Source organism: Octodon degus, unplaced genomic scaffold, assembly GCF_000260255.1.
Source record: "Octodon degus isolate 3935 unplaced genomic scaffold, OctDeg1.0 scaffold00044, whole genome shotgun sequence".
Lineage (NCBI taxonomy): Eukaryota > Metazoa > Chordata > Mammalia > Rodentia > Octodontidae > Octodon > Octodon degus.
In genome coordinates, this window is record NW_004524620.1 from 10736970 (window position 1) to 10751136 (window position 14167).

Consider the following 14167-nt stretch of genomic DNA (forward strand, 5'->3'; position numbering starts at 1 on the left):
GCGCTCCGGGCCACAGGAAGTGGCGGCGCCCGCGGGGAGGGCCCCGGACTGCGGGACTGCCCGCCGAGCCCGCGAGACGGAGGCGGCGGCCACTTACGCCCAGGGACTGCACGGCCAGAAAGATGCATCTGGTGGGCGGTAGCTTTGTCCTTTTTAAACAGAATACAAAGAAATGAGGTCCCCCTAAGGCTCGGGCTGTACGGAGCAACTTTGCAAGGACCGCCTTTGCTTTCTTTCACTTCAGTCTCCTTTCCCCTTTCTTTCAAGGAGCCCTTGGGGAGAACGTGAAGTAGCCTGCACATTCCAGTACCAGGACCAAACAGAGCCTACCAAGTGGTCACATTTTTAAAAAGGTACTTACAAAGAAAAATAACAGAAACAAAAATGCACATAACACAGGTCTGTCAAAGAAAAAAAAAGAAGAAAGTAACTTACCTGTTGGGACATTCTGAATAAGAGGTTAGTATCAGCGTTTTGCCATGTCCCCATGAACCCTGGTTCAGCCGTAGTTGCTCTGGTTCCGAACTGCATGGAGTTGTCAGAATAGGAGTCTCTTAAAGTCAAGTCTCTTGCCCTCTTTGGCTCTCTGTCTCTCTGTGTCTCTCTTTCTCTCACATCCACTTCTGCCTCTTCTGACTGAAAAGTGAAGGTGGATTTTTTGAGCCTCTTGGCAGCCAGTAGCAGGAGTGTAGTGTAGTTAAGAAGCTGGCTGAACTGTGCATTTCATTTGGGGAGGGGGAGCTTGGGGGGACGAGGGGGTTCAGAGCTTCCTTCGCACCTTCTGCACAGATATCCCTATCATTTATGCATAGATTGTGACTCCCCAGGCTTGCCTTTACTCGGTTTAGCAGCTGCCTGTCAGGTGTGCAGGCTGTGCTGGAGACCCAACCATCAGCTTCAAACCCTCAGCCACTGCATGTCATTGGATAGCAGAGCTCAGAGTCAACTGCACCGTTCCACTGTCAGGCACCAAATGACACCCCACACCAGCTCCTCTCCAGACAGCACCAGATGCAACCTGCGCACACGCCAAGCAGGGCTCCCTCACGGCACAGGGCACGGGGGCGCAAGGGTCCTTCCGGGGAGTTTCCTGACAGTGCTTTCTGATATATCCTCTAACATCTGACACCAATCTTTAACATTTGTAAAACTGTAATACTTAATTTTTTAATTACACTGAAAGAAAGTAAAACACTAGGCTGCAAAAGAACATGAAGTTGGCTCAGCTTTCTAAATGTTATCTGCTAAAAGTCATACAGTATTTGCTTGGCTAAAATAGCTACATACTGTATAAACCCATAGAGAAAACAACATCCATACAAACTTGACCTTATACTCTAAAGAATAAGCAAACCTAGCAGTTTAAAATGGAAGAGGTACCATAAACATTTGCAAAATAAATATGCACTACAATTTAGTACCTCGGGCTACTAATTACTAACTGAAGATTAATGAGAAACTTGAGTGGCAAAAAGGAGTACCTGTTCTTATGGCTCAAAAGTCTAACAAAATCCTTCCGTGAAGTTCCTAGACGAAGCACCTACTGTATCTTTCCAATCCATAAAGGAAAAGATGAAGAAATAAAGCCTGTCCCATTTCAGACAAAAAGTAATGAATATAAAATCTCTAGTTTTCATTCAAGATCTATATGGAAAATTATATCATATCTTCCTGCCTGATATGCAGCCTCAATATCAGGTTATATTTTTAATTAAACCAGTTTTGAAACAAAACATCTATTTAGTAGATAGTATTTATCTATCTTATTTATGAAAAATCAGAAGTGAACAAAATGCACTGCACATAAACACTGTGACTTCAGAAAGGAAAGCTAAATTCATGCCATCTCGTAAAAGAAGTCAGCAGGAAAAAAGCCATCCTTCCTAAACTTAAAATGTAAGGAACATTAATCTTCAACCACCTACAAATATTGAGGACAAATGTACCACTTTCCTTGCTTCTTCTTAACTAAAGAATAACAATAAACCTTATTCTCTGAAACAACAAAAGAAACAGAAAAGAGCTTCAATGGCAGCTCGGTGTCATTAGTGGACAATGAGAAAAGATGAGAAAACGGATACTATGTTGACACAAATGTGCCTTCCCTACTAGAACCGACATCTCCTGAAAGCTTTTCTGTTAAACTTCCCTCCAGTTCACCACCATTAAGCACAAAAAAGTCTCAAAAGAAGCAAATTCAATATCGGAGAGGAAGCAAACAGGAACCCAAAGAATTGTTGCCTTAAAATATATTAAGTCCACCTGTGGTCAATAAAAATCTTCTTCATGGGGGAGGGCAGGACAAGCCGGGAGTCAACCGTCAGCGGTGACTGTGCCTTTACTGCCAGCTATTACCCACTTAAACTCCCTCTAAAATTTGCTGGCCTCTTGGTTTCTGAAGTGGCACTCAGTGTCTCAGTCAGGCTGCCTGCTCAGCTCCTGACCTTCCCACTAATGGCTGTTATTTGTGGGAGGCTTAAGGACACTGTCAATAGTGAGCTTCCTCCTCACTCCACTCAAGCTGTCGCATCGCTCTGCCTGGGTGTTCTCTCGCCTCTCCCCTCCTGCCTCCTCCTCCTCGGTTTCACTCCCTCTTCCTCTCTTTCCAGCCCCCACCCCTTTTTCTTTCAGTCTTGCACTTCTCTGCTTTCTCAGGTCAGTCATCTCTCTCTCTCTCTCTCTCTCTCTCTCTCTCTCTCTCTCTCTCTCTCTCAGATCACAGCACAACACAACACAACAATCAACTGGCATGCAGCAGCAAGCACCTGCAGTAATAGACTCTTTTATTAAAACTGTTATTCTGCAAGACTTGAAATTCCCCATGGACCGGGCCATGTCAAAGCCGATATAATTAACTAGAGGCTCAGCAACGGATCAATTACCAGACAAGCAAGTGATAGTGAAATCAATGAAAGATCATCAGCCACATTATCAGTGTTGCAACTCATTAGGGCAAAACTGAGAAATGTGCTCAAAGCGAGCCCAAGCAAGGTGGCATTACAAAACAAAGGGCTAATTTGGAGACCCTGCTGTGAACAATCTGTAACAGAATTAGCCTTTTTCCCCCCTAAACTGCACAGCTCCGTAACTAAATGTGACAGACTGAGAGAAGCAGTTTATTAAGACACCAACCCCAAGTTTATTTAGTTCATAAACTCTCTCCTAGAAAATCAATACAGTCTGTACAGGGTTATTAGGCTGACTAGCTAATACATCCAAATCTGCTCTGCCCAGCCAGCGGTCTTCTGACAAAATGCTACCCCAAGAAGGCAGATAACAGAGTCTGGGGTTGGTCTAGCTGAACAGGTCTGCAATGTAACTATTACTTAGATTTCACTTCCACAGCCTGGCCTGTACACCGGGATATCAAAGGTTAAAAACAACAACAACAAACTTGTTCACAACAAATATACAGTACCTGTTAAATGGGTTTGATCAAACAACATCTTAATTGGTTTTTGAAACTAATGAAAAAGAGTAAGTTTTGTTACAGTAAGGGGAAACAACCCAAACACTTAGCCATAAATGAAGAAAACAAAAACTTCAAATGTATACATCTAGTGATTTGTGAATTTAAATTTCTAACACTCATTTGAAGTAAATTTTAATATAAGTTTGACCTAGAAATTCCCAACACACAAGAATGGAATCTGCCACTCACTTCCACGCATAATGCAAAGGGTAGAATCCCTGACCTCGTGATAATTTTCTCTCTAGCAACTGAGAGACTTAATCATTTTAGAGACTTGTATCTGAAAAATACAGACATCTTTTCAGTTTTTTCTCTCACCTACATAGTCCCCAGATTCTGGAATCACTCTCTGGCATCTGTATCAGAGTTATTTTCAAGGAGAGCGTCAAGCTTGCCTATCTCCAGAAGGTCCACTTTTGCACTCCCAATCCCATCCGGGTATTTCTGGTTGCAGAATCACAAGTGCGCCAGGCTCTATGTTCCCATTCTTACATTTACTGATAGAGAGAAACGGACCATACAAGTTAAGAGGTCTACAGAGTAGGTCTACAGAGTAGGTCTACAGAGTAGGTCTACAGAGTAGGTCTAATGGTTCCCAACTTGTTAAAGATATTACATAAATTGCTCCCCTCATCACAACATACGGCGAAAATAATTTATACCAAATCAGAAACTCAAATATACCTTACAATGATACAATGGACTAGAGAAACTGAAGGGGAAAATAGGCAACAGCTCCTGGAAGTGATTTTTATTGTTTTTGATGCTTTAATAATTTTAATCTTCCCAAAAAAGAACTGCAATATTAACAAGCCTTCAGTTTAGTACACTGATTCGAGGGTCCTGAATCCTAAACATAAAAAACCATTATTTTCGTAGCACTGTCATGACATCCAACTTCCAGGCCGCTGCAAGATCTCTTCTGTAACTTCTGAGCTGGCATCTTATCGAGCACTGATAGGTCATGCCTTTGAGTACTCTGTTTAGAAAGTCAGACACATACGTTCTAAATGTGTACTACAGACACTAACATTCCAGATAGTGATTAAAAGTTATAATTATAGGAAAACTTTACTTTTTAAAAAGCTTTCTGCATGTAACGACACACTGTGCATGCACCCTCAATGAGATCCAATTAGTTACCAAGAATTTGCATTTCAGTTAGTATAGGATAACAAGACTACAGGGAGGCACAGTGCAATTCTTCCAGCAGAGTAAGAAAGTGAGTTCTTTCTTGTTGGCTCTGTAAGCAATAATTCCCACACCTGACTTTAAAATATAACTGATCTTTTCAATTCTGGGTATTGAGGTAGGTTTAGGGTCTTCTATTTGCAAAAAAAAAAAAAAAATCATATTTATGTAAAAATCAGATAACTCATACCTAAAGAAGAAAGTTAAAGAAATTGGGATATATGATTGTGAGGTAGGTTTAGTTTTATTGTTAAGAAAGGGGAAAATACTGCACAGATTTCCTTTTCTGCTTAATACTTAATTTCTTTAAAAATTCACTGGAACTAGGAGCAGAAAACAATTTCACTGAGAAAGTTCTATGTGAATACATACAGTTGTGTGGTAAAGCCACAGCCATGCACCATCCTGAGAAAGGACCCAAGGAATTCAAGTTTTCTAGCTTTGTTTCTAATATTTTAATCTTGAGAAAATATAAAGTCAATGTAGTTTTGGTACACAGCTTAAGAGTCATCTCCAGGGCACCTGCTGGCTAGCAGAACAATACCTGTAATTCCCCGGGTTCGGTTCAGCAGCTATTAACAGATTCTGTAATCTGTAATGACAGTAAACTGGCCTTTGCTCTTCTTTTTTATTCACTGTTCATTTTCAAGGCTTGGTTAAGTACAGAGCTGGGTTAAAGATCAGTGGTTTTTCATGTGACACATGCTGGTATTCATTTAATGGCTTGTCAAGACAAAACTGTCCCTGTTCTTGCCAAAATAATAAAAATGACGCTCCATATCGCATGACAATCAGCACTTCCTTCTGGTGAAACAACTCAAGCTTTTGTAATTCACTTATTTTATAGAAAAAAATGTTAACAAGCTATCCAATCTTATATGTAGAGTGAAGCTGCCATACTCAAGGAAAATTTCAATTTTAATAATGTTTTCTTCCTAAACTGTAGAGCAACATATAAGCTAATTTCTAGTCAAATCAGACTTTACCACATAAAATAATGTTGAAGCTCAAATTCATAATGCATTAAAATATATAACTTAATATATGCAAATGACACGGAAGTAGCAGGCTGGACTCAGTCAGAGCGGTGGGGCAACCAACAGAGGAAATGTCATTTTTCTTGGGAACAAAGTATGGTACTTGCTTCGCAACATCTGGTGGACTGTGTGAAATGTTAACAGATGTCTTAAGTGGAAAAAAAGAAAAAAAGGAGTAAGAATTAATAAAGGAAACCTCTTCTGAACAGATAATCTGCCTAAATTTCCATATTCCTGAGGAGAAAGTTGACAGCCGTCTTTTTCCCTTGTGAAACCTGTCATTCCTACTTTACTGTATAAAGTTTTATTTTCTATGTGAAGGGTAAAATCTGACTCACTGTAAAAAACAGAAAAAAAGCTAACAAAAATTCAAATAATTACGAATAATTATATCATAATCTAAGCTGCTTGCTTCTCCTTGTCGCACAGAGAGAAGAGTAAAACTGTTATCTTCCTTGATACACACACATACATGCACGCATACAGAGACAGACAGAGATAAAATATGACTCTACCTGTATACTTTGGGGAAAAGGAAGTAGGGGAGACTAAAAAGCAGCTCTTAAGATACAATTCTTCTATGAACTGTCATCTTTACTTATGAAAGCACTGTTCTTCACAACGAAAATTCACCTAACATTTATACCTAAAGTCCCTGATCTCCCCAGCTAGCTCCTAATTCCTTTCCATTATCACCCTCATAAGAATGAATCACCTTTCATCAAATTGCCACGTCCTCCTGAACAGCAGTATCTGACCACTATGAACACTTGGGGAGTTACTGGTTTTGTTTTTGTTTTTTAATTTTTTAAAAAACTTATTTATTTATTAATTAGTTTGTTTGCTTGTTCGTTACAGGGTCTCACTACATAGCTTGAACTCTTAGTGACCCTCCTGTCTCAGCCTCCAGTGCGCTGGGATTATAGGTGTGTGCCACCACACACAGTTTTGGTGGGTGGTACGGTGTACCCAGGATCCCAGGGCTGTTACAGCAGGTGGTCCCAGGGATCAAACCTGGGTCCTTGTGCTTACATTTGGACCACAGAGCTATTTCTCCAGCCCATTAGTTCTATCCCTGTTTTTAAATTTCAAGGAAGGGCATAAGCGCCTGCTTGGCAAGCATAAGGTCCTGAATTCTATCCCTGGTACTGCAAAAAAATAAAAAAGAAGAAAAAGAAAGTTTAAGGAAACTTGAGAACTTTGTCTATTTAACAAGTCTCCTTCATGTTTCAGTTTCTTACAAAACTGAGCCAAGCATGAACGGAGCAGTCATTAATTTAGACCACAAGCAGACCAGCCACTGTATCTCACCTAATACCTGCGGATGAAAGAACTATGTTCCTGTATTCACCTCCACATCTTCTTTACAGACTTACTGTTCTGAAAACTTAGGACATAAATATGGGTTAAGAGTTTAGGGATTAGTGCACACTGCACTTAAGAAGGACCTTTGTGGACTCCAATGTGAGAAGCAAAAATGACATCACCTCTGGTTTCCAACCTTTCCCAGTGGCCCGCCTCTGTGCAGGAGTCTGTTAGAACTGTGAACATTACTTCCCATTTATGGCTACGCCTTTGCCAAATGGCCCCGGCATCCGGGCTGGGCATTTCAACATGTAGAAGCCTCATCCAGAAAAACCTAAAGATTTCCGAGGTTGGGATCATGGTCTAAGTTATAAATGAGACATGCAGGCCTGCCTTAGGTTTTTGGTTAGCCTTCTGCCCAGGTACTGTGGATCCTGCACGTTCTAGTGCTTACATGCTGGACTAGCACAGCAGAGAGCACAACGGGAACCAAAGCAACTGCTGTGCTCCCCGCACCCCAAAGGGTCACCTGTGCCAGGGAAAGCTTTTACACTACAACAAGTGTGAGCTGGGCGTGGTGATATGCGCAGCTCTAACGCAGGCTGCTTTAAGGGACAAAGCAGGAGGATCTCAAGTTGAAGGCCAGCCTGGTGAGAAAGGCCTTGTCTAGAATCCATAAGCCCCTACATTCCAAGAAAGCATAACAAATACATCGTTTCATGACCAACAGGAGAACACAGGCCTCCTAACATAAGGCTTGAATGGGACTCAGCTTTAAATCACTTTAAACAGTGGCGTGAACACCCTCCATAAGTAGCTATTACTGAAGGCTCCACGACCCTCCTACAGCACAAGGAAGAAATGCTCCAGCTGACACTTGCCTCTGTGCCAAAGAGAACAATCTGTGATGTAGCTCACAAGGAAACATCTAAGTGCAATAATTTAAAAATAAAACAGGGCCAGGGAGATAGCTCAGCAGCATAAGTACCTGCCAGGCAAGCACAAGGTCCTGAGTTCAATCCCCAGTACCACCAAAAATAAATAAAAAATAAAACAATGAAAAGATTGTAGGGTGGTAGATAAGCTAGGTTACAAAAAAATAGAGATTCCCAGATATAAAACCATCTAGGGTCACCATGAATCTTTGGCCCACAAAGATTAGATATTTTCCATACCTTGTGTTGGTTTGAAAACAAAAAAGTGACTATAATCTTTTTTTAATTATAATCTTTTTATAAATGCAAGCATTGACAGTGGCTTTTTTCTACCGTAACCCACATTCAATAGTTGATGAGAAAATCTCTGGACAAGAGCACTTGCTGATGTCTTTCTTTAAAGAAGGGTATTGTCGGGAGGTGGGGTGGGGTGGAATCACTCAGCTGAGTACTGAAAAGAGAATATTATTTTTTTTATTTACTTCCTTTTAGAAACTGTGGACCAAGAAGTCTGAAGCCCCAGCAAAAATGTCATACTAGTTCCAATTTCTGTCACAAAGACTGAGATTCATGAACACACAAGAAAATCATGTTGCAGGGTAGGGCTTAATACCTTACAAAATTGTTTTAAAATTGTTAAAGCTATCACCGACCAAAGGATGCTTATAGATACATAAAATTTAAAAAATGAAATGCTAATACATTTAGAAGTTTGAAAGTCATTATAAAACCAAAGACCATTTATTTAAATCGAAAATGGTGAAACAAAGCAAAAATTTTTAAATCTGTTTATTTATTTTGTACAGGATCTCACTATGCAGTTAGACTCTTAATGATCCTCCTGCCTCAGCCTCCCTGCTCTTGGATTACAAGTGTAATCCAAGGCACCACCATGCCCAGTTTCAAAACAAAAACAAATTTGGATGGTGAGACTGTTCTTAAAATTAAGAAGTTCAGATTATGCCAGAAACCCACTAAACAGCAAGTTAAAAACAGGAAGCATTCAGAGGTGGCTTCGGAGTTCTTCACAGTGATGATGTTTTGGGAAAGAGGAGCTTATAAAGGGGATGAGGGAGGCTTCTGAGCTCTGGCGGGAACTGCTTCCTTCCATGGAGTGCTGGTCCCGAGTACATTCACTCTGTAAAACTACACTTGGTGTATACGTGTAAAGATGTGTGTGCATTTCTGTAATCATGATACACTTTAGTTCTAAAAGTTCACTGTTGTTAATGGTACTACTACTACTAAAAATATTGGTAACAATAAATGAGGGCCGGGGAGATGGCTCAGTGGAATAAGCGCTTCCCTGGCAAGTACAAGGGCCTGAGTTCAATCTCTGGTTCCGCCAAAAAAATAAAAAAAATAAAAAAACAATAAATGAGCCTTCCAACTGTGGGCGGGCAAAAAGATAATGGAAAGGAAAAATACAGCACCAGAGAGAAAAGAAAAAACAAAAGAAGGGAAACAGTTTACCACAATCAACATCACCCAAATAAGGGCCGCTAAGCCTACTTCTTGCAGCAACCTCACCAGAGACAAGAAGAGTTAGGAGCAAGTAAACGTGTGAGTTTCGTAACATGAGGAGTGTGGAAGGCAGTACAGCATGGGGGAAGGATAATTAGGAGACAGCGACCTGTCACTAGGCAGCGAGAGCACAGAGGAGCTCATGCGGGAAAGCGACATACCTCGAGCTGGGATGAGTCAAGGCCACATGGGGCCTTGAAGTGTGCTTGCCAGTCCTGCTCGCCGAGTCTGCCCTCTGATTTGAAGTTAAGGCGATTTGGAGGTGGGGTGGGCACAAACCGTGCCTGTGGAGAGATCAGAAGAGGAAATTACATATGATCCACAAACAGTGGTACCTAAACGTGCTGAAGACGTAAGCACACTGAAAAAAATGTTTAAACCTCCACACACATTACTCTGACGATTCAAAGAGTTAATGGTTTCTAAGGCTGACAGCAGCAAAGAGTTAAACTAACTCTGGAGAGAATAAGGGTAACAAGCAGGAATGACCGAGTTTTTTTTTTTTTTTTTTTTCGGAACCGGGGATTGAACTCAGGCCCTTGCGCTTGCCAGGGAAGCGCTTATTCCACTGAGCCATCTCCCCAGCCCAGGAATAGCTGAGTAATGCGTTGACTGGCAGCAGACACACTTTGGCCCTGACCAGCTCTACCCCATCTCCCTCCTTTCCTTCCTCCCAGGTCCCGACAAGCAAAGCCAGGACCTCCTGCGTGCCAGGCAAGGTGCGAAACACACTATGCAGCGGTCCACTCTGCGCAGTCCCGCGGGTGGGGGTGGTGTGCTCTGAACCCGGGTCCTCCCGTCACCGCGCTCCAGGCCCTGCGACCACTTCCTACTCCTTCCACTTGCTGTGCAGTCATCTAACACATGTAGGCACTGCTGGGGACACTTAGCAGGCCTCACTTGCCAGGCACACAGGGCTGCGGGAACACAAAAGTTAAGACGCACTCCCTGCTTACACGAAGTGTACAGTCTACTACAGAGGAGAAGCCATGCAGAAAATGACCTTACATACAAACGTAATGTGGTAGGAGAAGCAGTCATGAGATTCTATCGGAATGAGAAAAAGATTCCTTCGAGCCAGTGTGATGAAAGAAAGCTTCTACGCAGATTTTACTCTGGGCACTAAAGAACTTAAAATATTCCTAGAGAAGTGATTAGGTTTGACGAGAAGGTAAAGTAGGACGCGTGAGCAGTAACACATGTGGATGGCCACTGAGAACTATGCTGAGAAAATGCTTCTGTACGCCACTATGAAGAGTTGCCACTTATCCTGTAACCCACCAACATCCAAAGGCCTGAAAGATTTCTCGGTAACAACATGGCATGATCATGGCTAGCAGGTTTAGCTGGCAACAACATGACACAGAAAGGAATGTGTGAAAAATATGTGAAGAGATTAATTAGGAAGCTACAACAATAAGCTGGGTAACTGACTGCTAGTGATGCCAATGGAAGAAGAACAAGTTATGACACAGCGTGGGGCGATAGCTCGGCCGTCTAAGCGCCTGCCTGGCAAGCTCAAGGACCCAGGTTCAATCCCTGCTGCCACGTGCCATGCGGGCCCTGGAACCCCGAGCAGGCTGTGCCCAGCCACAGAAACCCGGTGTGGTGGGGCACGCCTGTAATCCCAACGCTGGGGAGGATGAGACAGGAGGATCACTAGGAGTCTGAGATGAGTAGGAGACCCTGAACCAAATAAATAAATAAACAAATAATTTTTAAAAGTTTAATGTGAAGATAAAATCAAGGAGTGACAATTGTAAAATGTAGAGTTGGAGAATAGACCAAAGCTCTGATACGTTTCCTCAACAGACACTGAAAGTCAGCAAAGGCAAGACCCATTCACAGTGCGGAGAGGAGCCGCAGGGGCCACAGTCCAGGCTCGCATCCGAGGGTCACGGGGGAGGGTGGGAGGAGCAGCACTGCCGGGGGGCGGGGGCACCGCTGTCGAGTGTTCGAGGGACAGGGGAAGTTTATAGGAAGGAGGTCAAGAGCTGCTGCTTCTTGTTTGGTTGGTTGGGAGTTTTTGGTACCAGGGATTGAACTCAGAACTCTGCACTGCTAGGCAGGTGCTTAAGCGGCTGAACATGCCCTCCAGCCCTAGTCAAGAGTTTTAAAGGTTGTAATAAACAATATGTAGGGTATAGTAACACCAAATGTAGGTAAATATGGTAAGAACAAAACAAAATTTGAGAGACTGATAAAAACCAAATTTAGAAAAAATTTTTAAATGTATTTAGTGCAGTGTCTACAGGGTCTCACTACACAGATCGGACTCATAGTGATCCCGTCTTCAGCATCCCAAGTGCTGGGATTACAGGCACGCATCACCATGCCCAGTCTCAGTCACCATCTCAGTGCATCCTGGGGCTGGGGCTGGCACGGCATTCCAGGGATCGAACCCCAGCCCCTGCATCTGCACTTTACTCCACTGAGCTAACTGGCTGGCCTTAGAAGAGTTCTTGAAGAAGGGGAGAAGAAGAGCTAGACAGTAAAGGGTGGGAAGTGACCGGGAGAGTGTAAATTGAGTACCATAACCTGCGCCAAGTCAGATGTGTCTGTAGCATTCTTAAATTTGTGTAAATGGGTATATCTTTGACTGAAATAGCTTACAAATGTATTTTGTGGGACAGGAGTTAGTTTACACTAAACTAACATGGATACAGAATCAATATTCCAAAGAAATTATGATGCAAGTAATTTGTAAAAACAGAGACAGAAAAGATAAAAGTACACCTATGAAAATTTGAGCAACAAAAGAAGAAAAAGGTGGCTTAAAAAGTCATCAGGACCTAGTGCTGGTGAGACAGCTCAGCGCACTAAGTGCCTGCTGAGGCAAGTGCAGGCCACTCAGTCCAGGTGTGGTGGTGCACGCCTATAACCCCAGCGCTGCGGAGGCTGAAAGCAGAAGATCACTGGGAGTTCGAGCTGCTTAGTGAGACCCTGCACAAAATACAAAAAAAGTTATCAGGACCTAAGACAAGTTTTGTAAATGAGCTGAAATTTTTTCAATACAAGAAATAACAGAGTTAAACTGGGAGAAGCCAGAGGAGAAAAAATATTGAAGATCCAAGTCTGAGGGAAAATGATAGAAAAGGACAGTAAGAGTCATACAAGAGTGTGATAAGGGACAGAAATGAAAAGGTGCCTCAGCCTGGGGAGACAGCTCAGCTGCACAACGCTTGCCTGGCAAGCACAAGGGCATGAGTTCAATTCCCGGCAAGTAAATAGGTAGGTATCTATCTAGATAGACAGACAGACAGACAGACAGATGAAAGGAAAGGAAAAAAAGAGTGAAGATATTTTTGAAGACTATCCAGGGGAGAAAAGTTGGCCCAACTAGAGAGGGTAAAATGGAACTCAGGATTAGTAAGAAATGATTTTTTAAAATGGTAGGTGGCAGATTCCAAAAAATGCAGGAAAAGCCATAACCATGCTGAGCAGGTTCTAGACAATGTGGTTCTGGGTTTAGGAGTAGAAGGCTTAGAACACAGGAGTTCTCAATACAAAGAGAAAAACACCTTTCTCCACAACATACACCCTAAAAGGCAACAGCATATTATAAAAATTACATGGTATTCTCACAGCAAGGAATACTTATTTAAAAATTTTAAAGCTGAGAACTTATTTTGGATGAAATTATGTGACTTTTATTTAGACATACCACAATCTTCAAGTGTTTAGTGTACAGAGTTTCTTTAAATGGCTGTGAATTTATTACTGGCTCAGGAAATTATCCAAGGCCACCAAAAATCAAAACACTTCGGACTGTGTCATGTAAGCGACTTCAGCAAAGGAGCAGGAGAAGCAGAGGAGTGCGGCTGCATTAGAAACACCACGCCCCGCAGAGGACGGCCGCGTCCCCCTCACTGCCCAGGTCCTACCTACAACCGTGATGCGAGTTACACCAACTCTGCTCAGTTAGCAAGAGCTGCCTCAGTAGCGCTCAGCACTTCTCCACAACTCCTTTAGAGAACAGGGAAAGAATGGGCTCTACCACCTGGCCAGAAGCAGCAGTTGCCAGAGCGTCACCTCAGGGACAACCGCGAAGACATTTATCTGCTGTGCTGGCAGTCGCTACAGCCCGTCTTCCTAACAGCGTCCTTTCCGTAAGGACCATTGTCTAAGTGACCTGTCACAGAGCTTTATAAAGTAGCATTAATACTTCGGGCCAAAATGAGATTGATCTTTGAGCTCCGTGGTCTCCTGTTGTCAACAGTGCATTATAAAACCAATACTAAATACTTTATAAACAGGTCTCCCTACAGTGTATTAGGAAAACAGTGCATATTTCATGCCCCATAGTTAGGTAGCCACATATCCATCTGACTAATAAATTATTTAGCAGGTACTCAGAAGTGCAATAAGAGTCAATAAACTAACTTCTGGATACTTATAAGCTACTATTTCACTGGAAATTGTATCTGAATGAGAAAACTGCCTCACTAACTGGACGGGGATGCAAGAATCCCAGTTCTCTCAAGTACACTATTAGCAGGGCAAAGCATCCTGGGTGAGAAGGGGCAACAGCCCCTCGGGGCCTGAAAGAGTCCTGGTTGCCGAACTCAGAAAGCAGCGCCCAGCCCCATGCTGATTTCCTTTCTCTGGTTCGTAGACTCCGCTGGGTCCCCCATGCCTAGAGGGAGCTGATGGGAGCGTTGCTAACACACCCTGACTTGGGCCACGCAACAAGTACCACTAAT

General features: G+C 42.7%; 1 protein-coding gene and 1 long non-coding RNA gene across 6 annotated transcripts in view; one reads left to right on the forward strand and one right to left on the reverse strand.

The window, feature by feature from the left end:
• Bnc2 (basonuclin 2) overlaps positions 1 to 9920 on the reverse strand; it is a 329157-nt gene extending 319237 nt beyond the window's left edge. For 4 of the 5 annotated variants that reach the window (XM_004631723.3, XM_023715849.1, XM_004631722.2 and 1 more), the window contains exons 1-2: positions 9626 to 9920; positions 436 to 636 (exon numbers count right to left, since the gene is read on the reverse strand). In XM_004631723.3, the coding sequence (XP_004631780.1) occupies positions 436 to 531 (96 nt within the window). In that variant the 5' untranslated portion in view covers positions 532 to 636; positions 9626 to 9920. The remainder of the gene's footprint in view (positions 1 to 435; positions 637 to 9625) is intronic. The other variant, XM_023715850.1, reaches the window with a different exon arrangement.
• Positions 276 to 7081, forward strand: LOC111816904. The gene is made up of 2 exons (XR_002821220.1): positions 276 to 353; positions 6934 to 7081. It is a non-coding gene; the product is annotated as an uncharacterized LOC111816904 (long non-coding RNA).
• Positions 9921 to 14167: the final 4247 nt, after the last annotated feature.